Below are 27879 nucleotides of genomic sequence, written 5' to 3' on the forward strand. Positions count from 1 at the left end.
ACTATAATATTAAAAAATATTATGTTACTCTTGTACATGTATTCAAGGATCATGCTGCTAACTCAACAAAAACAATCAGGTCAGATGTTAAAATGACCTGTTTTCTGCATTCTAAAATAATCTACAAACTTACCTACAGACCGTTTGTTTTGAAAACAGCTGAAATATAATATGATCATTTCTGGAGCTGATTTGACATCGGCTTTCAGGATATCCAGGAACAGATCGACATGTTACATACTACCCTAAAACTCAGTGTAGAAGCGCACGAACGTTTAAGCGGTTAACAAGCGGCGGCTGGCTCGACTGTGGTGGGTAAAAACACCGATGTCAACACATTAAAGTGAAATAAAATCAGACACTTTTTGCAGGCTGACTTTAAACTCTGCAAAACCGATTTTCTCAAGAATAAACCACTGCAGAAAAGCAAACGTCACCCATTATATATATATATATAATATATCCTAAAAAATTATATATCTTGTGCTTAACTTTTGCAAATAGGTAATATTTTGATAATTTGGCCGGATATTTAATGTTGCTACATTCTCGCCGAAATCGTCGCACTATTTTATACACTAGAAACAGTGCTTTTTCAGAACTTTACTTCCAGTTCTGAATTTCGTTTGAAATGCATTCTGGGATACTTGGCTAAGGCAAAGTCCAAACAAGTCGTCACCAGAAGCGTACTTTGAGCGTATTTTGAATTTAAAACATATTTGGGCTGCGACTCAAGTCTGTCTTAAGTCCGCGTGATCACGGGTACTTCGAGAAACAAAACCAACCACCAGACTCATTCGCTTCGGTGAGTTTTGGTTTTAAGAAAAAAAAAAACATCCTTGTAAAACTCTCGGCTGTTGCACATATATGGAGATACATTTGTCTCGAAAGGTTGAAAATAATCTACGATATACAAATGTGCGGACTGAGTTAATTTTGAGTGCTCACAAATCCGTGCTCCAGTCCACATAGATACACAGCAATGTAAACATATGGAAAACTATTTTGCAAGTACTGTACATGTTACAGTACAGTGATAATTTACGTAATTCAAACGTAATTAAAAATTTGAACATCACAAATCTCCCATTTCTCTTGTTAAAAATGTCACTGAGCATTGAGCGCATATTTTATTTTATTTTATTTTATTTTATGTGTGTGTGTGTGTGTGTGTGTGTAGTCTTTTTTATAAAAATATATATTTATTTACAGTCAACCATGTCACACATTGCTCAAGCCTTTAATTCAGTTGTGTCAATTAAATTTTTTTTAGCTCTAGTTCTATTGTTTTTCTGAGCTTCTGTGTTTGTTTTTTTCGTTTGTTTCATTTTTTTTCTTTCACTTTTAAAGACATGCAGTTCTAACAGGTTAGCCACTATAAATATATGACTATATATAAATATGTGTGTGTGTGTGTGTGTGTGTGTGTGTGTGTGTGTGTATATATATATATATATATATATATATATATATATATATATATATATATATATAATTTTATTTTATTTTATTTATTTATTTGTTTTTGCCTGTCCCGTTTGGATTTTTAGCCATCAGAATTGTTGTCTGAAGGCCAAGAAAGATGCCAAGTGGATTTACTTTACCAAGTGGATCATCGTGGCTTTGCCATATTGGTCCATTTAACTGACCTTTATTATAATTATGTATTTATTTTATTTTCATTTTTTAAAGATGGGACAGACATGACTGGGGGATAGGACAGGGTTAAAGAAAGAGAGGGTGAGAAAGAAAGAAAAATAGAGGGGAGAAGAGATGGTGAGAAAGGGGGGAAGAAAAAAAAACAAAGAGCAACATAATAAATCCAGGCTGGAGAAATCCAGGCTCATCCAGGCTGGAGAAACTGATCAGGAGGGCTAGCTCTGTGGTCGGCATGAAGCTGGACACTCTGGCGACAGTGGCAGAGAAAAGGACATTAAAGAAACTGATGGACATTATGGACAATGCCAGGCATCCTCTGCACACGGCCATTAACAACCAGAAGAGTCTGTTCAGTGACAGGTTGCTTCTCCCCAAGACAAGAACTAACAGACTTAAAAACTCCTTTGTCCCACACGCCATCAAACTGTTTAACTCCTCTCTGGAGGGGAGAGGGAGGGGAAACAGGAGGACGAAGGAGGGGGGAACAACTAAGCTGTAGTGCCTCTTCACCTCACTGTACAATACCTTTTGTGCAATACTTTTGTAAATAGTCAACAGTGCAATAGACTCAATACTTGAAATGTGCAATTCACTTGTATTTTTATTCCTATTTATTCTATTTATCCCCTTTGTATATTTTATTTATATTTGTCTCTGTATTTATATGTGTGTGTGTGTGTGTGTGTGTGTGTGTGTGTGTGTGTGTGTGTGTGTGTGTGTGTGTGTGTGTGTGTGTGTGTGTGTGTATATATATATAATATTCTGTAACTCTGTAACTTCTGTCGGTGCTGTGCTTTTTTGGAAATCGAATTTCCCAGAGGAACCCACCCGAGGGATTAATAAAGTTCTATCTAATCTAATCTAATCTAAAAACAACACCCTCACAATAAACTAGCTAACAATAGATAACAGTAGATACTTTTTTTTAATTTCACCTGTTGGGAATGAAAAAAGAAAACAAGCAGAAGAAAACGAGAGCAATAGAATAAACAACATCACGATGATCTATGGGAATATAACGGTAAATACTAAATATTAAACATTATTGTGCAGCACGTAAGATCGACAGCGCACAGTGTGCTTTGAGGTAGGAGCCAAAAAGGGTGTAGTTTGTGTGTGTGAGCACCCGTGTGTACACCTGTAAGCATGAACGCGCTTGTTTTTAAAAGGTTCCTTCATGTAATGATCTGCTAGAGCAGCGGTCCCCAACCTTTTTTGCCCCACGAACCGGTTTATGCCCAAAAACATTTTCACGGACCTTTAAGGTGTTGCGGATAAATACAACATAATAAAACTAGTACCGGTACCGAAAAAAAGAAGATTTATTCATAACACACGTGAAAAGACCCAGGAAAACCGAGTTAACGATAAAAACGATAAAAACGATAACAAAATAACGCTGAAAAACGATAAAAACCCTGAAAACCATACATTTCACACCTGAGCCTCAACTCTCGCGGCCCGGTACCAAACGACTCACGGACCGGTACCGGTCCGGGGATTGGGGACCGCTGTGCTAGAGGGTGTGGGGAGCCACAGCCCCATCCACCAGGGCATGAAGCAGGTATGGAGGAGATCAAAACTCCAAACATCCAAGGAAGACCAACAGAGGGGCAGCCGCGCCACTATCCCAGAAAGAGCTGACGAGAGTCCCAGATGAGGGGTCACTCAGCAGCCGCGGAGCAGAAGCCGGGGGGGTTGCAGTGACGTGCCCGTGAGCTCCGCTGGCAGCCAGCTGTGCCTGAGTGACCGAGCCCCAGGCCGAGAGGCTGAGGGCACCCCACCCCCGAAGTGGTCCGAGCGAGCCCCAGGCTCCAGGCCCCGACAAGCAGCCACCAAGGAGTGAGTCGGTGTGTACCTGGGCGCCCATCCCCGGACACAAAGAACCACCAACGCACCGATGTCTGAGGGCGTCTGTCACTGGCAGGGGAAGTGGTGGGGGGAGATAGGCCTCCATACCTTGGAGGGCCCGAGATGCCCCCAGAGAGGTGGCGTCTGATACCCGACCAGATACAAACATCCATTCCCACCCTCATGCTCTCATATGTAATTACTCAACACTCACCCAACGTGGAGATATATTCCTCTTGTTAAAAGACCCATATTCACAAGGCGGTCTTGTGAATACCCTCAAAGCTGCAGGACTGCTTTGAGGGTATAGAGAATGTAATTTGTGAACAACATTGAGAAATCAATAACAGTTTAACCCAGGGGTAGGCAACTCCAGGCCTCAAGTGCCGGTGTCCTGCAGGTTTTAGCTCATTCAAATTGCTAAATTATCTCCTAAACGTGTCTTGACATTCTCCAGAAGACTGGTAATGAACTAATCATTTGATTCAGGTGCGAGACCCAGGGTGAGATCTAAACCCTGCAGGACACTGGCACTCGAGGCCTGGAGTTGCCTATCCCTGGTTTAACTGATTGCATGACAGAATATATATCAAATTCTGTGAACACATCATCCTGCCAGGCAGGACTGTATCACTGGATCACTTTTTCCTGATTATCCTGGACTCTTTGTGCCTCTGTTATTTCCAGTCAGCTTGTGTTACCACCTTGCAAGTCTTATTAACTTTTAATTAATTGTGACTATGCATTGATGGCATGGATTTGGGACCTTTTGTCCTAATCAACATCTATTCAAATTTTTTGTTTTTAAAAGTTTAATTGTAAACAATGGAAGAGAAATATCACTTTGAAGTTGGTGTTTACCTTTTGAAGTGGCTGTGTGATCATGAAAACGGGAATCAAAACTGCCTGAAGTGCAACGAGTGACTGAATAATTGTACTGAACATAAAAAAAACCTTTAATGGAAATCCATGCAAACCATTTACTTAACTAGAAAGAAGTCTTTACTGATGGGTGCATGGGAGGGTATCTGGTGCAAAGGTATCACACTAACAGTGGCTGTGCAAGAGCTGTTAAATATTAACAAAAAATAGTCAGAGTTTCTGTCTCGCTCTGGAAGATCCTGCTGTGCTGATTTGCTGCCCAGTGTAAAATATTACTGCCACTGTCTGAAATGGATCTAGTATTAACATTATTGACAGAGAGTACAGTGGGCACTTGTAATGTGGTTGCTTGCTAATGATACATATTTAAACTGGCACATTTTTTGAGTGGAGTTTGGATTTGGGTTTCCTGCACTCAGAGACCAAACTGGGACAGTGGGTTGTTGGTGTAATTAATAAACATAATGTAATGTAATATGGATCGATCTGTCTCTGAATCTTCTTAGAAAAAGTATTGTGTAAGGGGACTTTTTATCTTACATTCATAAAGTCCAATCTTTTTCTCTTTTTCAGAAAAGATGTCCTCTCAAGTGAGACTGAAGCTGCTGCCAAGCATCAAATGTATGTTTGATGAGCCCATTCAGGTGAAGGTGGCCGGGCTGAGGCCAAGGCAGGTTGTCAACATGAGAGCCAAATTAACTGATGACAAGGGAGTGGTATTCAGCTCCTCGGCCACCTACAGGGCTGATGGCAGTGGGGAGGTCGACCTGAAAAGAGACCCCTCGCTAGGTGGGAGCTACGTTGGAGTAGAACCCATGGGTCTGCTGTGTTCCATGAGGCCACATACCATGCACAAAATATATCTAAAGACAAATGCCATAAACCCCCAGGTGGTGAAGTTTTCTGTGCATGAGGAGGAGGGCAGATTACTGGCAGAGATGATGAATGAGAGGCTTCTGATGAGAGATGGGGTCACCAGGGTTCCCGTCAATGAAGGGAACATCCGTGGAGTCCTTTTCACTCCTCCAGGTACTGGAGGTGGTTCCTAGGTTTCTATGTTCATTTTAGTTCATTTAACATTAACCAGCTTTTAAATCAACATTGTTGAAATTAAACTTTAACTGTCATTCAGTCATCTGAAACTTCTAGTTCAAATTTTAATTTTCTCCCACCTTGCTTACTGTAGTTCACATTTCAGGTGCGTTTCTCAGTCCTCCACAACTCATGTCCAGTTAGTACAGAATGCAGCAAGACCTTTGTTTGAAAGACTGCTAACAAAAAATAGCTGACTGTCACATATTACACCTATTCTTGCGTCCCTTCACTGGCTTCCAGAGAAATTAAGAATAAAATTTAAAATATGACTTGCTGCTGATTAGAATCTTTTTTCTTTCTTCCAGGAAAAGGTCCTTTTCCTGCTGTGTTGGATTTGCCCACCTCAGTTTCTGAGGCAAGACCCAGTCTACTGGCTAACAAAGGCTTTGTGGTTCTCTCAGTGGCGGTGTACAATAAGAAGGGTGACAATATCACAGAGACACATCTGGACCACTTTGAAGAAGCAATGAATTTCTTAAAACAGCAACCAAAGGTGAGTTGCTCTAGTGCGCACAGACAGCAGAAAGATGTTTCATACTGAAGGAAAGTTTATGTTTCTATACTCTGTGCATTCTCAGAGAGGAGAGTAAATTTGTAGATCCCAGGTGGAATATCTGCTGTATTCCTGTAGCTAATGGGGATCTTAATTAGCTTAAGTGGAGTTTCAGAAATACTCTCATTTACATTCATTCAGATAATTGAATAAATTTCAGAGAGCATAAAGCCTCAGCTTTACGACATATTTTTTGTAATCGCACAAATCTTCTTGAGAAAACATGAATTGTTTCTATTATCACACAATAACATAATAATTTCTAACATATAATAATTTTCAAGATCAACATTATCAGCCCCCTGAAAAATTGACCTTTTTATTGATAGTAGAAGCCACTGCTGTGCAATGTTTGAGCTGTCACTTGAGAACGCATCACCCCAAAAACAGAAGAAATCCTTTTATAATTTTATAGAATAAGAAATGTTGAAGATCTCTAAGCAAGAAATAGATATACAAAGTTATCACAGCATTTCCAAGTTTCAATATGCAAAGTTAAGAAATTCAGCCAAGAGAGTCACACAGTACAGAACAAGCTTGGCAGGGTAGGAAGCAAAAGATTTCAAACACTCTAGAAAGAAAACTAGTGATAGATGTGTCTAAAGACCCCAGTACTACTGCCAAGACACTAGAATCTAGAATTGTAGTCTCAAAAAGGACAATCACGAGAACAAACAAAAATTTGCAGTGTGAAGTGAACCAAGGTCCATGCTAGAAGCCAATAAAATCTGGAGGAGCTTGAGAGATTTGCCAAAAGAGGAATAGACTGTAGAATGTAACAGCGGCTCTGCGTAGCGTGATAACGTGGTCATGGGGCCAAGTGGGGGAAACTGGGCTTGAAGGGGTAACTGTAGCATGGCTTGGTACATAGAGCGATCACACTGAGGAGCGTGGAGTTAGAACTGTGGTAAAAGGGGAGTACTAGAAAAGGTGAGCATGGCTATATGTCTTGCTTACTTGCAGGTGGAGTGAAAGATGCTTGGAGGGAGAGGGGGCGTGAGTTAGACGGTGTGAGATGGCTGACCTGAGTTCCATAGGTTCCGAAGGAGTGTGATGGCAGGAGGGCAGGCAGGTGAAGCACGGAGAGATTTCCAGAGAAGAGCTGGGTTATCCGAGGTTCAAGAGATTAGCTTAATTTGGGGGTAAGGGTTTTGGAGGTTCCGGGAAAAGCTAGGGCACAAGAGAACAAGGTAAGAAAAGCACTTGGCAAATAACATGGAGCATTAGAGCCAGCTACCAACATGAAGTAGTTGACAAACTGTTGGAGAGGGAATATCAGTGTAAGGCTTAAATCTCTTTAGCCTGATTGCCTCAACTCAGCTCCAGGTGAGTGAAGCTGTTGGAGATATGACGGCCCTGCCCAGGGCCAGATACCAAGGAGACTCAAGACCCTGGTAGAAGTTTCCAGCCACTCACCCGGATCATGATAGCTTCACTGTGCATATATGAATGTGTTTATTTATTTAGTAATGGTAATATGCATATGTAGTCCACAAAAATGAAAATAATGACAGGTAGAGTCAGCCCTGTGCTCCAAATGTTTTATAGATTTGTATCGCCTTTTAATTTCTGTGTTATTTCACAGGTGGGCAGTAAAGGAGTTGGCATAATGTCAAGATGCAAGGGAGCAAATATCGGACTGGCACTCGCTGCTTTTGTGCCAGGTGTCGAGGCCATAGTGTGCATGAATGCCTGTAACGCCAATGTGGTCACGCCTCTCTACTACAAGAAACGGCAGATCCTGTCATCAATACTGTTTGACGAAAGCAAGTTTATTCCCACCGAGTCAGGTGCAATCATCATAAAGGATGCTCTTGAAGATCCCCTGGCAGAGAAGAATAAGGGCAGCTTGATCCCCATTGAACGAGCCAAGAGCCATTTTCTTTTTGCGGTTGTAGGAGACGACCTCAACTGGGACAGCGAAGCCTACATGGATGAAATGGTAGTGAGACTTAAGCATCATGGGAAGGAGAACTTTGAGACTGTTTTTTACCCTGGAGCTGGACACATGTTGGAGCCACCTTATGCACCCCACTGCCCCTCCAGCTTCAATGCAGGTGTAGGCAAACGAGTGCTGTGGGGAGGTGAGCCCAAGGCCCACATAGCAGCTGAGATCCACCTGTGGAAGAAGATCCAGGATTTCTTCAAAACTCACCTGAGTTGTGATGCAGCACAGACTAAAGCCAAGTTATAGATTCAAACAGGATGATTAGAAAGCTTGAGTTACAGAAACATAAATCATGACAGCAAATTGACTGTATGAAAATCACATTTTATAATTAATATAATAGTTGTTAATATGACAGTTTGAAATTTTAGGTGAAATTATGATTCGCACATGTCTTCCCCTCCTGTATCTCCTGAGCCCTGTACACATGTTTCTTTTTTCATTTTTCTTTAAAATTTTTTGGGATTGTCACTTGATCTTCTGTCTGCTTATCCTGGACTCTACAGTCAGCTATGGTTTATTTCCAGTCAGCCTTTCTTAATGTTTCATTGAAATTACTTTTTATTTGTTTTGGCTATTTGTTCCATCATCACAGCGCCAAAAACATTATATGATGAGTGTAGATACATGTTTTTAATTTTTGCGTAACGCTGATTTTGTTATTTGATCCCACATTACTGTACTTATCTTTTGTAAATTGATCTTTATGTTGTAATTAAAAACAACAACAAAAAACAATTGTGTTAAAACTATTAAAGCCTAAAAAAAAACGCAACAAAGAATAATGAGCTGACAAATAGACTTCAGTTTAAAGTTTAATTTACACAGTTTCCTTTCTGAGAGACCAGCAAATTAAAAAGATGACCCATGAAACATAACATATTAAAAATATTCAAATATATATAATATGTAAATGGGAAACTAAAAATGGCTTTATTGATATGGTCCAACCCACAGATTAATTTCTTAACTTTAGGTGGAAGCAGTTTGTTATTATGTGAGAAGAAAAAACAAAACAAGGTGAGACAATGTAGCTACTCCTGTTTAATGGTTTACTCGTATTTTAAGGTAGTAAGTAAGGTACTAAGTCCACACAAGTCGTCACTAGAAATAAGGTATTCACTTGCTTTGAGCATATTTTGTATTGAACCATATTTGGTCTGCGACTCAAGTCCGTCATAAGTCCACAAGATCACGGGTACATCAAGAAACAGCACGGACTAGTGACTCATTTTCTTCAGTGAGTTTTGGTTTTAAGAAAAAAACATGCATGTAAAACTCTCTTTGGGCTGTTGCATATTTTATGGAAATAATACATCTCAAAATGATCTAAAAAAAAAGATTTTACAAATGTGTGCACTGTGTGAATTTTGAGTGTTCACAAATCCCTGCTCCACACAAACACACAGAAATGTAAACATACAGAAAGCTATTTACAAGTGCATATTTCAAAATCATAATGAACATATAAAAACACATTTTGAAGCTAAACTTCACAAATCTGCTCATTTGTGCAGTTAAAAGCTCCTTGAGCATAATACACTCGCACACACCAATCACAGTTGACAGTGTATAGGAATTTCTTTTACTTATGTATTAATCACATTATTTTATTGTATAATGCCTTGGTGCCACTGGATTTTAACATGTTTCACACTCATACTATAAGACAAATGGTGGGGGTGTAGTAAGGAAGTTGGGGGAAGCAGACAGCTCCACAGGAAGAAACTTTTGTCTCTTTGAGGACTCTGGTAGGTAGCAAGGGAGTGTGAACCTTAACCTCGTAAGACCCGAACTCTTCCACAGCATGTATTTTTAATTTCTCTTTGATATTTGGGCATATTGGGGCCCAATGAATGTAAAAACAAAGAATTACCAGATTTTTTTTTACCTTATTTTTGTTTTTATGAAAAATCAGAGCCACATATAAGGATATTCGTTTAAAATTTTGATAGAACAGTAGCAGTATAATGTCCTCATCAGTGGATATCAGGCCCTTGTAGAGCAAAATTGAGTATTTTAGTCTAAATAACCCAAAATGGGAAGTCCACATATGTGGACGCCAGGTCCTAGGAGGTTAAGGTGTGAAACAGCTGTGTACTGCCTTTTGTTCCTGGAGAAGGTATTTAACTGAGAGCCATGTTAGACTCAGGGGAGACTCTGTTGACCTGCCCCACGGTCATGTAGGCTCTCCACCAAGCCTGGTTGTCTGTTCTTTGTGTGTTTTGATTAAAGACTGTTAGCTACCGCTCACCGCTCGTCTGCAGGCTTTATTTAAATGGAAAACTTCCACAACAACAGTTAACCACATCACACATTGCTCAAGCCTTTAATTTAGTTGTGATTTTCTTGGTATTATAATTTAAAATAATTCAAATATCCAGCTGTAGTTCTGTTGTTTTTCTAAACTCATCAAAAGTGTTTTGGGGGTTTCTTTTTGTATTTTACTTTTAGAGATATGCAGTTCTAAGAGTATTTTAATCTAAATTTCTAAACCGAAGAGACTTCAGGAAAGTCTGGCGGCAGAAGCTTGATAAATCCATCCATCCATTCGCTTCTGCTTATCCTTTCCAGGGTCGCAGGGAGCTTAATAAATCTGCTCTATAATTTGACAAAAGCACACTTAAGTCGTACTGAAACTGTAAACTGTAGATTCCATCACATAAATCTTATTCACAATATTTTTCTACTCTGATATCCTGAGCGGCCCGGGAAAGAGCCAATACCTTGTGATTTCCTTTTTGGCTGCTACAATCAGAATTTTTAAAAGATATTAAAGAAATTATCAGAATTTTTTAAGAATATGGAAGAAATTTGTAAAGGTATTTTATTTACCTTGAGCTTTGTGGAACTCAAGCCGTAACGTTTTAATTTTCCAGCAGTCCCACCTTCCAGGCCTCACATAACCTCCAACGGTTGAGTGTTCTCATGTCAAATATCCCTTTTTAACTACAGAAATTTTTATCAGTGGTTTATTGTCCTGTAAGGAGTACAGAAAGGTGTATCTGAGTACTTCATACTTTAGAAAAGAAGTCTTTACTGATGGGTGCATGGGAGGGTATCTGGTGCAAAGGTATCACATTAACAGTGGCTGTGCAAGAGCTATTAAAAATTAACAAAAAATAGGACACAGAGTTTCTGTCTCACTCTGAAAGATCCTGCTGTGCTGATTTGCTGCCCAGTGTAAAATATTACTGCCACTGTCTGAAATGGATCTAATATTAACAGCTTGTTGAATTAACAGTGGGCACTTATAGTGTGGTTGCTTGCTTGCTAATGATACGTATTTAAATTGGCAAATTTTTTGAGTGGAGTTTGGTGTAAAGCATTTCATGCACACTGAGCACAAACTGGGACAGTGGATTATTTTAAACACTGCATGGTAGCAATGGCACCCTTCAGTGACAATTTTACATAAATAAGCAGTGTGTTATACTGTTATCAGATGTGGAGTCTCACTAACCACTTTAATAGTGACTTGTGTCCCAAATACTGTTTATTTGTCTTAGTTACAGATAGTGAAATAAAAATGGAAAATGATTGTTTCATAATTGTATACTCAGCTTGGTCAAGACAATAATTCGAGAACGAGAAGCGTAGGATTTTGAATTGATACCATTGGTGCATCTACTAAAGTTCTGGGGTCAGTTTGAATATCAGTGACCTTGACCTTGAGTTCAAGTTTTCTGAAAATCTTGTGAATGCTACAACTCTGTGATGAGAAGTAAGTCTCCTAGGTCTTTAAATTTGTATATAGGACTAGGAAGCTAAAGGGTTGCACTGCGGGCCATCTGTAGAGGTGTAGAGTCAACAACCTGTCTCTGAACGTGGACAAAACAAAAGAGATTGTTGACTTCAGGAGAGCACAGTGGGATCACTGCCCACTTAACATGAATGGATCCTCTGTGGAGGTCATCAAGAGCACCAGATTTCTTGGTGTACACCTGGCGGAGAACCTCTCCTGCTCCCTCAACACCAGCTCCATAACCAAGAAGGCCCAGCAGCATCTCTACTTCAAGCAGAAGCTGAGGAAAGCCCATCTCCCACCATCCATTCTCACCACCTTTTACAGTGGGACTAACAAGAGCATCCTAAGTAGCTGCATCACTGTCTGGTATGGTAACTGCAGCGCATTAGATCGCAGTACTCTATAACGGATTGTGAGAGCAGCTGAGAAGATTATTGGAGTCCCTCTCCCCTCCTTATAACACCCGCTCGCTGGAGGACCCCACACAGCCTTCAAACACACTCTTCACCCTGCTGCCTTCTGGAAAGAGGTCCCAGAACATCCGGGCCCTCACTACCAAACTACGGAAAAGTTTCTTCCCACAAGCCGTCAGACCCCTGAACACTCAGTGACTGCACTGGCACACGCACACCTTCACACACGTTAGTTACTTTTGCACAATACTCAGCATTTTGCACATTTCCATTGTCTTGTGTCTGTATCGTCCTGTTCTGTCTAGTTTTGCACTGTTTTGTCTTGTTTATTTTTGCAATTTATGCACACTGCACTTTATGTAGTCCTGGGTTTGTCCGTATATGTCACATATAGCACCAGGGTCTCGGAGGAACGCGGTCTCATTTCACTCTGTACAGTACCTCTGCACGTGGTTAAAATGACAATAAAAGCCACTTGACTTGACCTGTATTTTGTAGCAGTTGCTTGGAGACGAGTGCCATACAGTTCAAATGAGCATACATTCCAAAATATGCAAATTAGCCCCATACATCATAACGATGATGTTTGCTGTTCAGGGTATGAACATTCTATGCTGAAAGTTTATAAATATACAACCTCTGACTGCTTGTTTTCAGTTGAACTTTTGCAAAGCTGAGGAGATTTTCGCTGTGATCACATCAAGTCCAAAGATGTTTAAACTTCTTTTTCACAGAAAGGTAAGTTTGAAGAGACTCGCAGCACGTTTCTCTGAATATTTTCTTATGGTAAATAAGCATTTTTGAAACTTTTAAGGAAGCTTCTTGGATGATTTCTGTAAAAACTGAATTTTGAATCCAAATGAAGGATATTGTATTTTCTTACCATATACTTTGTTTTATGCCATTACTGATGTTGGTTTTCTTGTTTCTAAACAGAAATCACACAAACAAAACGTGGCAGAGACGGAAAGTCCTTCTACGTCTCATCAGAGGTAAAGAAATGTGTCACTCTTTAATGCTGCTGGAGATATTTATAGCAGTGGTTTAGTTGGAGCTGTTTTATTTCCCTTTTATTGGTGTTTTGTATTTACATCTTTTACTACTTCTAGTCTTGTCTATAATTTATATTGATTCAGAGATTAGCGTTTGAAAATGTAGAGTGTAAATGTACAAAATACATGATTTTGTTCCATTACAGTTATTAATTTTTATCTGCAATCTCCAGCATGTACTCCTTGTTAAAATTTTCCACTTTGAAAAATAACATTTACACTTTTGTCCTCATCAGCATCCCGGATGCTTCTGTTGCTGAAAATGGTCAAAAGAAGAAGAGAAAATGGAGACACCTCTGCTGTTCCTCGGTTTGCTTTTACTCAAAACATATGAAATGCACATTCTCTTTAAATTGCACTTGTTAATTTAAAGTGACTTTACTTTTTTAATAAACTTATGTTTGTTCGTCCTCTGCAGCAAACTGACAGCGATGCAGAGGCAGAGAGCAGCACTGCGAAGACACAAAAGAAGTGTCGCTGGTTTCTTTTTAAATTCTGGAAGGTATGTTTTATGGAAAGAGTCCCTGTCATCAAGCATTTACTCATCACAGTTAAATGAGAAGAATTAAGAGCAATTTAGCACATCTATGTCCTCAAATTAAGTTCAAAGATGTTTAAACGGTTTTTTTTCACAGAAAGGTAAGTTTGAAGAGACTTGCAGGATGTTTCTCTAAATATTTTTTATGGTAAATAAGCATTTTTGAATCTTTTAATGAAGCTTCATGGATGATTTCTGTAAAAACTGAATTTTGATCACAACCAAATGAAGGATTTTGTATTTCATAGGACAAACTTTAAAACTCAATTTAAAGCATGAATAAATTGTTTTTATTTTATTTAAAGATATTCCTATATATCTGCTTCATGAGCTGACAGCTCACTAAAGTGATAAATAATATGAAATAATACCAAATTTTCTAACTGGACACTTTTCATGGAGAGACTCCCTTGGTATGTTTGTTTTATGCCATTACTGATGTTGGTTTTCTTGTTTCTAAACAGAAATTACACAAACAAAACGTGGCAGAGAAGGAAATTCCTTCTACATCTCATCAGAGGTAAAGAAATGCGCCACTCTTTAATGCTGCTGGAGATATTTATAGCAGTGGTTTAGTTGGAGCTGTTTTATTTCCCTTTTATTGGCATTTGTCTTCCACCTTGTGTATTTACATCTTTTTTACTACTTTTGGACGTCCTCCAAAATGTTTCAGCGTCAAAGCTCATGCATACATGCACATACACTGCTCAGAATCTTGACATCTTTCCTAATTTTGTGTTTGTGTTTTTACCTTTTTGGAGCAGTGTAGCACGCGGTGGGAAAAAAATAAAAAGTCAAACTGGGACTATAGACCGCTTCGGGTGAGTACACGTGGTGCACAAAGATCAAAGGTCACTTTGTCAAAGTGGAGAAAATGAATTATTTTACACTGATACTGTAAACGTTGCGCGTGTGTGTCAGGTTTCCAAACATCGGAAACACCTGCTACATGAACTCCTGCCTGCAGAGCCTCCTCAACATTGAGGAGTTCATAAGAGACATCAGGCGTCAGGGGGTTTTGTGGAGCACAGATCCAGAAGCTCAGCTCTTAAGGTGCGCTACGTCAACCTTCTACTTTCTTCAAACACCTGAAGAACAAAGAGATCTAACAGCAGAAATGTCTGTTTACCCTTCCTTTCTACAGAAGGCTTATTGATGTCAGGGACTGTCATGAGTCGACAGATTATGGCCTTAAAGATCACCACCTAAGAGCTTTTAAGAAGGCATTCAGCAATCAAGCTGCCGAATACACCGGCAGTGCACAGAAAGTGCGTCAGCTATTTGGACATTTCGTTTTTTGCTTTACCTTCTGATTTTGATGTACTGTTTTAAATCTCTCTGCTTTTCTTTCAGGACGCTCATGAATTCCTAACATTGTTCCTCAATGAGGTCAAAAGGCTCACACCTCGCCTGGAGAGGAACGCAGCTCTCCTGGGCCAAAGTTATACCTGCCCAGTAGAAGACCATCACATTTTTAAAATGGAGAACATAAGGACATGCAAGAGGTAAGCCTGTCTTTCAGAAACGCAGAGCTGGTTGCAATATTTTCATATACCTCTTTTCCATGTACCTGATCTTTACTTTAACTACGTTACTCCTGAAATGTGTAGCTGCGGTCACCACTCATCACAGCAAGAGGAATTCACCAGTTTGTCTCTTGACCTGGTTCCAGAGGGGTCTGTGATAAACATGTTAGAGACATACTTGAAGGTAAGATCACAAATTCCAATAGAGTTGTAGTGTCAGCGATCTTAACACACCTTTTTTGTTAGTGTTTGTGTGCATGTGTGTGTGTGCATATGTTGAGATTTCTTTCTACCATAAAGCCTGTTTTCTCTGTGCTGTTGTTCAGGAAGAAGAAATAGAATATCGCTGTGATTGTGGAGGGACGGCCTCAGAACTGAAGTCGTCTTTTGATACACTGCCAAGGTGAGTAAGGTCACATCAGAATTGATCGACTGACCAGGTTTCCAAACTGTGGCGCATCAAATATCAGAGTTTTTCGAGACAATATTTGAGCAGTCGTTTTCTCCCATCTTCTGTTTGTGTTTGACACTCATTCTTCTTATTTTCTGCCTTGTTTGTGTTTTTTTTTTCTTTTCTGCCAGAGTTCTGATCTTGCATCTGAAGAGGTTTGGCTTTACACAAACCTACAAGATTCAGAAGGTGGATGACCCCGTCAGGCTGCAGAGGGACTTGGTGGTGCCATCCAATCAGGTAAAAACAGACTGCAGAACGTCTCAGGCTACGTCCACACTAGCCCGGATAGATTTGAAAACTCCGTGTCCACACTAGCGTTTTCAGTCATTTTCAAATAGTTGTGCGTCTGCATTGAAACGGCCGAAAACGCCTATGTTCCAGTCCTGCGCATGCGCAAAAGTGAGTGAGAATTACAGAATTTGAAGAAAAGCTATCCGGAGCATGTACAAACTGATATTAATCATTTTTAGGGCTGTCAAAGTTGAGAGCAATCAAAACAACTGCTGTATAATGCACTCGGCTTATCTTTGTTTAATTGCTCACATGACTGCATCACACGACTAAAATGTGTCATCGTTTTAGAAAGTCTGCGTTTTCGAGTGTCCACACTGCGACGGGACAACTCCGTTTTGAAATGTATGCGTTTTCGAGAGCGTTTTCAAGATGCTGTGTTTTTCCTTGAGGAAAACGCCGTCTCAGTGTGGACGGGAGGTCAAAGCGGAGAGAAAACGATGTGTTTTCAAACGAAAACGCATTAGTGTGGACGTAGCCTCAGCAAATCAGCTTAATTGTGGCACTGATGTGAGACTTTATGAAACTAACACTCTTTGGATTTGTTCCTTCTCAGGGTGGTGGCTGTTATAGTATTGTCAGCATCATCAGTCATTATGGAGGCACAGAGTCAGGTAAAACAACAGACTTGGTGACAAACAGAAAATGAAAACTTGCTACTTTTCAGTGAAGGACTCACACACAAAAGCTTTTGATGTTCTAAGAAGCACTAAGTCAAAATCACTGTTTGCTTGAATCAGTTGACTTCCAGAAGTTGGATTCATTTGTCTTAATGTGATTTCAGGACACTACATTTGTAGTTCTGTCCATCCTGAGGAGAGTCAGCACTCTACATCAGATCGCTGGCTCACCTATAATGACGCACAGGTGCTCCACACAACCGGATCGGCAGTTTGTGAGGAACAGCAGCACTCGGCCTACATCCTGTTTTACAAGAGAAACGTAAGAAGACACAGCATCTCATCCTGAAGTGAGAGAATTTTTAAATGTCCTGTTACCTTGTTAACCAGTTTTGTCTTCATTCTCAGTTCTGAAACAGGAAGTGGAAGGAAGGAAGGAAGTTAAGGTCATCGTCATGCTGAGAAGGAAAAGCAGTCGTCCCAGCCCACCATCGCACACTGGAGGACAAGTGTAGGTAAGTATTGCCCTCAGGAGGGAGGGTCCTCCCAGAGAGCCTGGTCCTCCCAAGATTTCTTCCTCCAGGAGGGAGTTTTTTCTTGCCACCGTCGCCCCACATTCACTGGTCTCATCAGCAGGGACATTTTTAACCTCCTAAGACCTGAACTTTCATGGCATGCATTTTTAATTTCTCTGTGCCATTTGGGTTGATTGGGACCTGATGAATGTAAAAACAAAGACATCAGATTCGGACTATCTTTTTTTTGTTTCTCAAAAGAATGAGATCCACATATGAGGACATTCATTTTAAATTTCGATTGAACAGTGGCAGTGTCATGTCCTCCCTCATAAGTGGATATCAGGTTTTTGAAGAGCAAAATTTTGTATTTTGGTCTAGACAACCCAAAATGTTATGTCTACATATGTGGACACCAGGTCCTAGGAGGTTAAAACAAAATCTACTAGAGATCGTCCTTTTCTGGACCAGTGTTTGGCTTGCTCTCTGGGAACAACAAATTAGTGCTGTCAGTGTTAACGTCATTTTACCTAATGACGTTAACGCTGACAGCACTAATTTTATTGTTGTTATTAATATTATTATTAATTTATTTGTAAAATAAATTAAATTTAAAAAAAAACAAAGAAATGATTTAATTCTTTATTTTATTTTGTTTTATTAAAATCAAAATAACAACAAAAACAAAAATAACTAATAAAAAAATATTAAAAGTATTCAGCAGTGTTTTGTGAAATTTGTAATGAGCCTTAGTTAAGTTGATGTCACAGAAGTTTCTGAATCATTTAGATTGTTCAACAAACTGATTCACTCAGGTAAAGATGGTAAGCTGGAGCAATGGTACCCTTGGAGTTCAGTTTAAGTTTTCAGACAAATATTCCCTCGATCAGTTGCAGCTTCTGCTTTTAAATAAATGATTTAGCTGCAAATGTTTAGCTGCAGGTAGCAAAGTCCAAAAGTGACAACATTTCCACTGCAGTCTCTCCAGAAATGGCTTATAAAATTTTTACCAAATTAGACATTTATCCTTGGATCATTGACAACCCTATAGGGTGAAAATCTTTCATTGTACCTTTTATAACATTTTAACAAGTTGCTGTCTCCTGCTGCAAGTTTCCTGTTTTGGCTGAACTTCATCAGCTCAAAAAAACTCACCGTGCTGTGGTGTACTAAATGACCTCATGTACAGGACACACTGAAGGCAGGTTTGCAGTGTTTAATTAACAAAGTCAAGATCAGTTAACAACAGCTGAACTAAAGACTTTCTTTTTCTCATCGATAAAATGAGGTCCATGCCAATGCGCTCAAATGGGACCTCCATTAATGGTGAGGGGCATAAAGGTGCTTTTTGAATGACCAGCTGGTTCACCAGCTGACACCATTGGACGCACACCATCGGCGCATATCCAAACATGCAAGAAATGCAAGATGGTGGTGCGCACAGATACAGCGGCTCTATGCTCTCCACTTACCCAATTTCACTGTGCAAGAAACTGCACAATGACAATAAAAAGCTCTAAGTCTAAAACAGTTTCCTGGCCAGTAAAATCGGGCAATTATTCGCTCCAGAGTTTTATGCTATTCCAGGTGACCAGCCATCGACTTGTAATGAGCCAGCTAAAACAATAATTTCTCAGTGGCTCTTCTGGCACCAACAAGTGGGTGTGTTCTTCCATCGTGCAAGTGTCACGACACACTGAACATGGTCTGAACATGGATTTTCCCTCGATATTTCTTTTTCACCAGTACTATGGGGTATTTGTGAATATCCATGACTGACCCGGCCAGGTGGCCAGCTGGTCTTTGGACAGGGTCACGGCAGTTTCAAGGTTCAACAAAATCCCTTTCACTGACAGACTGAAGGAAAGCTCCTCAAAAATAGAGGGTCTTCAAGCTCCTCAGTGGCACGAAAAGGTTTCCCGGACTCAGTGTTGTATATTTTTTTCCCAAAAGATTGAAATAGTGGAGAGAAATCAGCTTCTGAAACCATCCAGAAGACAAAGTCTCCAACTGGTTTGTGGAAGTCCAGTTTCTCCAAATTAATCAGCGGGTGAAATGTCTCTTCATGGATGGTTTTGATTCTGTTGTTATTCACGAACAAAGCCCTCAAAGCAGCATATGAAAGAAAGTCCTCTTTCATTGTTGTCTCCAGCGTGTTAAAAGAGAGATCGAGCTCAGTGATGAGTTTTGAAACGGCTGCAGGGACTTCTCGAAGGTTTTGGCTCGAACAGTCGAAGGATGTTGTTCACAGTGGTGACACTGTTGACTGGTGATTGACAAGCACTGAGATACTAGCATGACAAACACAAGAAACATCATGACTTATTCTCCTGAGTGCCTGCAAAACAAACACAAAATCAAACTCAAAGCTTTTCTCTCAGATGCTGGTGTGGCACAATCTAATGATAAAAAAGGTCATGCTAACAGCTTTTGGAGCACAGCTGCACAAAATAACAGCTTTTGGAGCACAAAATGCATTACAGGTAAACCCAGTACCCAAACATGTTAACAAGGATAAATAAAAAATCTGAAACAAAAGCAGGTAGTGTGGTGATTTATGTTGTGAGGATGCTTTCACTCCCATCAAAGTCACCCAGTGTTGAGAACCCAAATGAGCCCAAAAACCTCAAGTGGCTGCAACCAACAGCGAACGTCAAGAAGTGGATACTTGCATGTTGAGCCAGAAACATGCAGAAAACCCAAAAGAGGCGAGATAGCACATCTTGGTCCCACTCAGGCAGTACGAACACCTGGAAAGAGGAGCCCACAGTTCAGACCCAAGGTCACTGGTAAGGACACCAGCCAGTTATAAGTCTAGTTTTAATTTTCATTTTAGTTAGTGTTATGGCCTTTCTAAGGGTGGCCAGACCATAATATAAGGGTGATCCACCCCTGTCTGACCCCAAGCAGCACATCACACAACCAGTACAATTTTGATGGTGATTTTTTTTCACAGTGATTGAATTCTAACAAAGGAAAGGAGCGAACTATAGCTTCGGGGTGGACCCCAAAACAACAAACAAAAGGGACCGTATCTAAAGGATGTACAAAACTTATTTATGAAAAGAATAAAACCAAATGACAATGTCTTATCTCCCTAACTAAGAAAAACATGAGAAAAGGGTAATCAAATAAAAAGGCAGTCCACCCCTACATGCTCCTGTATAAAGAAACAGGTAACTCAAAGCCTGCCGGTTGAGGTCCATGGCGGTGTCATCTTATATGTTGTCTCCAGGTCATTAGCCAATCTGTATGGGCCGTCCCATGGATGCACCAATCACGGAAAGGCACCTGCACACTCAGATTTACATATGAGACAACATTACGACAACAGTCGTAACATTAACTAAAAATGTTTTTCACCATCTCGTTTTAACTTCTGGTTTAGCTTCAGCTAACTAAAACTAAATGGACCTTGGAAATAATCACATCTTAATAGAGTGAACCATAGACTGTATAAAAGATAGGACCATTGCAACTTTACTGCAGCACTTCACCCTTTCACATAGTCCCAGCTCTTCTCTGTCATGTTTTATGGTGCTGCAAATGTCTTCAGTTGGTGAAAGGTTGGGCTGCTGGTGTCTTGTTGTGCTTGCTATGCATCCCTGACTCGTTTCTTCTTTCTGCATCAAGTAAGGAATGTAGTGAAAGTTCCCAAGAGGTTAAAAGCACCACTGAAAAAATGCCATCAGACCTGAGTTGGGACACTTGGATTATGGAGCTTCTGGACCAAGAGAGTGGATGGGAGCATGTGTTTAACAAGTAAGAGTATAACGTCCCCCAAAATGTCTCTAACTAAGAAAAACATGAGAAAAGGGTAATCAAATAAAAAGGCAGTCCACCCCTACATGCTCCTGTATAAAGAAACAGGTAACACAAAGCCTGCAGGTTGAGGTCCATGGCGGTGTCATCTTATATGTTGTCTCCAGGTCAAGGAGACAACCTTAACCTTAACAACCTTTCGCGTGCCACAGCTGGTTGCCGACCCCTGGACTAGACTATTTAACAATATGTTACAGATTTATGTTACAAAGAAGAAACGCCACAGAGGAGGTTTGTGGATGTAGTGAAGGAGGACATGCAGAGGGTTGGTGTGACAGACGATGCAAACAATTGCCCATTCCCACAAAGCTATGGTAAAAGCTAGCGTGAGATTGGGCTGGGTTCATTGTACTGCTGTATATGACTAGGTATTTATTTGGGAAAGGAAAAAATGAACTGAAAACAGTTATTTTCTTATGAAATGAACAAAAATAAAACCCAATGTTGTAACAATTACTGCATGGTATATAAATTAAGATTTTCAAAATAAAACACCAGGCCTCCTAAGTCCTAACTCTGGTTTCACTCATAAAACCTTATACCTTTAAAGTGGAATGGCTTTCACCTTTGAAATGCCCCAGGGTACAACTAAAACAGTTATTGTCAACTTAAACCACATTTGTACTAGTGGGCCCCCACATAGACACACATTTACTTGTCCATATTAAACCTGAAGCATAGGCCCTTTCTCTTGTTTGTACTTGTGTTCTCGTGTACTCGTGATACGTCATCAGTCGGAGACCAAGTACTGTTCCAATTCAAAGTATGCATCAAGCCGAGAACGCGAAAAAGTCCCGGATGTGTTCTCGCTCCGCCTGTTTTATCGATAAATGAACGTTTTCTTTAAATTATTTGAATATATATGAGTGCCTGTGTATAAATACACAAACAATACACATATGCTTTCAATTGTGTAATTTAAGTGATCTAGGTAGCTCTGTTTTGGAAGTTCAGTTAACGCTAGAAATGTGTTTTGGAGTTTCTACGTCCTTTAGAATTTGTACGTGCTTTTTGGAGTTTGTACGGGCTTTATCTCTAGGGGCCACTGTATATATTTATATATAAACATACATAAATAAAACCACTTCTTTTTTTTTTACATTAGTAATTCCTTTTGTGCATAATTTTATATTGTTGTTAATAATAAATTAATTAAAGCAACAAAACAACCTGAAGAGCCGAAAGAGCCGTCTCTTTTTAGTGAGCCGAGCTGAAAGAGCCGGTTCTCTAAAAAGAGCCGGAATTTCCATCACTAATTCTTAGGACTTAGCTTCTGTGTCAGGTCCCACAGGTTCACCTGAACCTTTACCACTTGTCCCGCCCCAAAGCAGAAAAGAGTGTTTTGGACTGGCTTGTTAGTCTAGCAACCAAAGACAATACAGAGTTGAGATGACTGACATTAGATTGGTAAACAAATAAGGTGAACCTATAAAACAGTCATAAATTCAATTATGTTTAATTATTGAGTTTAATAAACAGATAATGTCTGTTAGCAGTTAATCTGTCATTACAGTTAAATGCTGAAGCAGGAATACATTTGTTTAACACTCACAAATGTAGGACTTAGTCATTTCTACTTTAATTTCTCCATTTTCTACCTATTAAAGGATGACAAAATCGCATTTGGAGTCTGCTGTAGTTGATAGTGGTGCAAATACTTTCACAACCACAAGTCAAAGGTTTTTACACTTAATTTGTCTTGTTTTTCAATACATCAGTATTTTAAAATACATTGTTATTTATCATAAAAAAGAGCAGCATTGATGAGTAATGTGCTAGTTTTCTGTGGTGCCATTTTCATCCTTGTACTACTGTGGTAGTGAAATATACTTTAGAAATGTGCTATAATAATGCAGTTCTTTAACTTGGAGTTGGTCTTGTATGGTTTAACCTTTTTTTCCTGTGTGTTCGCATTTGTATTGTAACATTTATTCTGTAGCGATATCTCCCAGGTGGCGTCTTTGGTCTCCTTCCTTGCTGTTTTCTGGTAGTGACCTCACCCAGATAGCTGTAGGATGGTCACTCACAAGCTGAACACAAATATTTCTTTTAATCTTTGCTGCCATTGTATTAAACTTGATTTATGAATTTATGTATTCAGTCAACACAAATTCCAAGCAGGTAAAAAGCTTTGGAGCTCAGCAGCAGTCAGAAGAGCTTGATGAGGTGAGGAAGAAGTTACTGCCTCTGTCAGTGCGCCCCAGGGTGGCTGTGGCTACAGTGTAGCTTGCCATCACCAGTGTGTGAATGTGTGTGTGAATGGGCGAATGACTGGATGTATAAAGCGCTTTGGGGTCCTTGGGGACTAGAAAAACGCTATACAAATACAGGCCATTTACTGTTGTCCTGGAGTAACTGTAACCCACATAATTCCCTGAGGAATTATTAAAGTATTCTGATATTAAAATCAAACATGAAATGCATTCAAAGACAGAACAGAAAATATTCACAAGCAAATAAAATAATATATTCAATAGTTGTTTTTTGTTTTATCTTTCAAATCCTGTTTATAAATTGGCTTTAGCCTGTGCAGCATCACAACTCAGGTGAGTTCTAAAGAACTCCTCTATCTTCTTCCACAGGTGGATCTCTGCTGCTGCGTGGGCCCTGGGCTCCCCTCCCCACACCACTGAGAAGCTAAGGATCCCATGGAAAGCAGAGGAACAGAAGGGTCCATAGGGTGGCTCCAGCAAATGTCCAGCTCCAGGATAAAAAACAGTCTCAAAGTTCTCCTTCCCACGACGCTTCAGTCTCTCCACCATCTGGTCCATGTAGGCCTTGCTGTCCCAGTTGAGGTCATCCTCTGCAGCCACAAAGAGAAACTGGCTCTTGGCTCGTTCAATGGGGACGAGGCTTCCTTTGTTCTTCTCTTCCAGGGGATCTTCAGTAGCATACTTGGTAAGGTTTGCTCCAGACTTGGTGGTAATCACCTTGCTGAAGTCAAACATTAAGGGTGAGAGGATCTGCTGTTTCTTGTAGTAGAGGGGAGTGCCCACACTGGCACTGGTGCCATTGATCCAAACTAAGGCCTCCACACCGGGCACGAATGCAGCAAGAGAGAGCGCGATATCTGTTCCCTTTGATCTTGATATTATGCCGACTCCTTTACTGCCCGCCTGTGAAATAACACACAGAGCTCAGAAACCGGCAATTCCAAAGTATTAAAAGTTGTGACCTGCTGGGCATTTAAACTGGAACAGTTTAAAGAAAAAAATGGGTGTTCTGGCACATAACTCGTAACTACACATAACTAGGACTCCCTAAAGCAGTGTCTCACTTTTTGCCAAGCAATTCTTCAAACCTGACTGATTTTTAACCAGTTCACTGCATTTCACAGACTACGCATGCAATCATTCCCCCCCCCCCAAAAAAAACAAAAACATTTGCTTCACATTCGGTCTGAACACACAGTTACATGGGTTCTTGTAAAGTTACGCTGCTAGCTTAAGTGTCACCCACTGGACCCACCTTGGGGTGGTGGCGTAAGAAATCCACGGCTTCTTTAAAGGGGTCCAGATGTGTCTCTTTCATATTTTGTCTGTCACTGAACACAGCAATCGTGAGGACCAAAAACCCTTTGTTGGCCAACAAACAGGCTCTTTTCTCAGACATGAAGGTGCCCAGATCCAGCACAGCAGGGAACGGACCTTCTCCTAGAACACAGACAACAAAAGTTTCATGTAAGTAGGTTATAATCATGCATAATGTGCAACTTTAACCTAAAGCCCTACAATAAAAGATCCATATTCAACACTTCATCTATGTTTTCCAGTTTAAATATGAATTAAAATGTTTTTCACTCATGTATCGTGATTTTTGGTGTAAGTTTCATCATATAGTTTCATTACAGCCCAATTAGTGCTGTATTTTATGATCTCAGAGGTGTTAAACACATTTTTTTTATATTTAAGGATACTTTTAAATAACTTCCCAAAGTAGTACAATAAGTACTTCTACAAAGGATACAGCTGTGCAAATATGATTACAGCTAATCTGACAAGCCACCCCCTCCTCTGTCCTCCAGATGCATTTTAGGAACTGAGACATCTTTTAAGACATCTGTTATTAATCTCTGTCTCTCTTCCACAACATGTCTTCTATCCTGTCTTCCTTCTCTCACCCCAGATGGCCCCGCCCCTCCCTGAGCCTGGTTCTGCGGGAGGTTTCTTCCTGTTAAAAGGCAGTTTTTCCTTCCCACTGTCGCCAAAGTTCTTGCTCATAGGGGGTCATTTGATTGTTGGGTTATTCTTTGTATGTATTATTGTAGGGTCTGCCTTACAATATAAATACTTTGAGGCGACTGTTGTTGTGATTTGGCGCTATATAAATAAAATTGAATTGAAATTGAATCAAGAAAAGTGATGTACCCTTTGCAGAAAATATACCTTCGCCACCTGTTAAAAAAAAAAAGGGGGCCCACTGTAATGATAGTGAATACTTCTAAGTGGAAAACCACATACAGTACCTGGGGGTGTAAACAAGACTCCTCGTATGTTCCCCTCTTTGACTGGGTCCCGACTGACCCCGTCTCCCATCAAAAACCTCTCGTTTGTCTCTTCTGCCAGTATCCTGCCATCCGCCTCCTGCTCATGCACAGAAAACTTCACCACGTGAGGGTTCAGAGCTTTGTTCTTGAAGAAGTACTTGTGCAAAGTGTCTGCCTTCAGTGACTGCAGCAGACCCATGGGCTGCACTCCAACGTAGCTCCCGTTGAGTGAGGGGTCTCGGTTCAGGTCGACCTCTCCGCCATCATCTGCCCTGTAAGTGGCTGAAGAGCTGAACACCACTTCTCTCTCGTCGGTCGATGTGGCTCTGATTGTGACCACCTGCCTTGACCGCAGCCCGGCCACTTTCAGCTGAACGGGCTCATCAAACAGACACCTGGTGCTCGGCAGCAGCCTCAGCCTGACTTGGGAGGACATCTTTTCTGAAAGATCAAAGACTGAACTCCATGAATGTTCAATATTTGGACAAATGGGTCATTGCAAGGAAAATAAAAAAGAAACATTCTTGGAATGCTTCCCACTCGACACCATCAGAATCAGATCATTTTGTTTTAACTTCAATATATTTGAGGACGCAATGCTACATACTATGTAGATTACTGGAGTTACAGACCAGAAAGTATACAGTGTTAGGTCAAAATGTGGCACTTTTTAATGTCCCAGCATTTTTTAAATCTCACAACTTTTTAACCACATGAAATTTTAAAGGCTGAAAATTACATTTCAGCTTTGTTACAAACAGCAACCTATTTAATTTTAATTCAGCTGTCTACTGGGATATATCAAAATTTTCAGTAGTAAAACTTCATAAATTTAATGCCAATGATGCAGAGAAAAAGAAACAAGCAATAATACACTGGGTATTTTTCCTGCTCTGATCAGTCACTGGAGAAAACTCTCACAGGTGCATTTTGATGACCTTTCACATAGTTACTGGATGTGAAAGGTCATTTTTTTCCCTACATTCTAGTGTCCAAAGTAATTTTCTAAAGCAGGGATTCCCAAAGTGTGGGCTGGGGCCCTCTGGTGGGCTGTAAAGATACTGCAGGTGGACCACAGTATTAACAGAAATTCGGTTTGGAAACTCAGCAGGCCACTGGATGGCTAAATAGATGTTTGTATTAACAATCAGTTAAACAGGTGTTGAACCTACGCCCAGTGCTCCGACATGCCCTTGGATCATGTCCATGCAACAACCAATCTCCTCTCAAATAAATCACACAGGCGGACAGATCCAAGTTTTTTTAGGCTAAAGGTCGTTTAAATATTTTTGCGCTTCTACCCTAGGTTTTGTGGTAGTGCGTCTTCTTCGTTGGTGATTATTGTTAAACAGAAAAGAAACAACCTTCCATAAATGTATTTTTGATATTTACTATTAGATTGTATCGTGCATTTTAATACTGAAACAAACAGAGGGAAGCGCAATTTCCCATATAACGCCATCATAGTCGACTGTCTTCAGCAAGATGATAGTTAAAGTAAATTTACAGTCTAGTGAAATTATGCTTGTAGTAAAGGTCAAAATTCACCAAAGGAGAACGACTACCAAAAAAATTTAGGGTAGAAGCGCAAAAAAATTTAAGCGCGGTGTAACACAAACGCAGTAAAGCTAAAACAAACCTCTGCAGGAAAACAGTAAAGTCGAAACTTGCTCCCTTTAAAAAGAAAAAAAATCGCACTTTTAATTAGTTTAAGTCTGAAACTATACTGGAGAATCTGGGTAAATCTTCCAGAAAATAAACTATACTTTAAATAGTGCTAAACTTCTGCAGAGATCTCCACGCCAGCTCTGACGAAGGTATTCGCTGTGCAAAAGAAGAAGCGTATTTTATATACACTTTCAAAACATCTGAGCACAGACGCATAACTGGGAGTGGCCTGCATGTCTTCAGATTTTCTTCTCTGTCTTAAAAACAAAACTTACCGAGGCGGATGGATTACTGTTTTACTAAATCCGGTTAATCTAAAGCACGTTGTTCGCTCTCTCAGACTCCAGACCCCTACCCGATCAATGCGCGTCATGACGAAGTCTGCGCAGACTCTGTTCTGTTCAGCTCTCTCTGCTGGAATATATTTTGGTAAATAAGCACCAATGTTACCGAGTGACTGCAGTAGTAAAACTGTTGAATCCAGCTAATGTAATGCTAAATGATGTCCGGCAGAGGGCGCTGAAACCGTCTAACAGGCTGACACGGGCTAAGCAGGTGCGTTAGGGTAAACAAACGTCCAGGTGTGGAATAGTACAGATTTTTTACACCCATGTCCGGATATTGAGATAATACCCCACATTTTAATTGTCTTTAGTTTACACTATTTAGCACAACACACAAATCTCAAAGTAAACCTTAGAAAAAACATCTATAAGTTCTCCCCACTGCAATTAAAAGTTGATACACAGAATAGAAAA

At 40.1% G+C, this 27879-nt stretch overlaps 3 protein-coding genes across 8 annotated transcripts; 2 read left to right on the plus strand and 1 right to left on the minus strand.

Moving 5' to 3' along the window:
• The first annotated feature begins 521 nt into the window (after positions 1–521).
• LOC113010719 (acyl-coenzyme A thioesterase 2, mitochondrial-like) lies at positions 522–8459 on the plus strand. The gene is made up of 4 exons (XM_026149926.1): positions 522–805; positions 4966–5421; positions 5793–5980; positions 7626–8459. Exons 2-4 carry the CDS (start codon positions 4971–4973, stop codon positions 8232–8234), a joined length of 1248 nt encoding a protein of 415 aa, XP_026005711.1. The 5' UTR covers positions 522–805; positions 4966–4970; the 3' UTR covers positions 8235–8459.
• Positions 8460–11400: 2941 nt separating this feature from the next.
• LOC113010718 (ubiquitin carboxyl-terminal hydrolase 37-like) lies at positions 11401–17321 on the plus strand. Of its 3 annotated transcripts, XM_026149922.1 has the most exons (16): positions 11401–11631; positions 12807–12887; positions 13086–13141; positions 13438–13510; positions 13620–13703; positions 14204–14259; positions 14504–14560; positions 14661–14792; positions 14884–15007; positions 15093–15244; positions 15350–15449; positions 15592–15668; positions 15848–15956; positions 16567–16624; positions 16795–16952; positions 17039–17321. In XM_026149922.1, the coding sequence occupies exons 2-16, from the start codon at positions 12861–12863 to the stop codon at positions 17042–17044; spliced, it is 1269 nt and encodes a 422-aa protein (XP_026005707.1). In that variant the 5' UTR covers positions 11401–11631; positions 12807–12860; the 3' UTR covers positions 17045–17321. The 3 variants fall into 3 exon arrangements, with proteins under 3 accessions (XP_026005707.1, XP_026005709.1, XP_026005710.1); XM_026149924.1 differs by lacking the exons at positions 11401–11631; positions 13438–13510; positions 13620–13703; positions 14204–14259 and having other exon boundaries at positions 12789–12887; XM_026149925.1 differs by lacking the exons at positions 11401–11631; positions 12807–12887; positions 13086–13141; positions 13438–13510; positions 13620–13703 and adding an exon at positions 13867–13887.
• A 5995-nt stretch (positions 17322–23316) lies between these two features.
• On the minus strand, positions 23317–27580 carry LOC113011187 (acyl-coenzyme A thioesterase 1-like). Of its 4 annotated transcripts, XM_026150616.1 has the most exons (5): positions 27220–27373; positions 27093–27127; positions 25433–25894; positions 24436–24620; positions 23317–24083 (listed from the first exon to the last, which is right to left on the minus strand). In XM_026150616.1, the coding sequence occupies exons 3-5, from the start codon at positions 25887–25889 to the stop codon at positions 23475–23477; spliced, it is 1251 nt and encodes a 416-aa protein (XP_026006401.1). In that variant the 5' UTR covers positions 25890–25894; positions 27093–27127; positions 27220–27373; the 3' UTR covers positions 23317–23474. The 4 variants fall into 4 exon arrangements, with proteins under 4 accessions (XP_026006401.1, XP_026006402.1, XP_026006399.1 ...); XM_026150617.1 differs by lacking the exons at positions 27093–27127; positions 27220–27373 and adding an exon at positions 27477–27580; XM_026150614.1 differs by lacking the exons at positions 27093–27127; positions 27220–27373 and adding an exon at positions 27397–27580.
• Positions 27581–27879: the final 299 nt, after the last annotated feature.

The sequence above is a fragment of the Astatotilapia calliptera genome, chromosome 18, assembly GCF_900246225.1.
Source record: "Astatotilapia calliptera chromosome 18, fAstCal1.2, whole genome shotgun sequence".
Lineage (NCBI taxonomy): Eukaryota > Metazoa > Chordata > Actinopteri > Cichliformes > Cichlidae > Astatotilapia > Astatotilapia calliptera.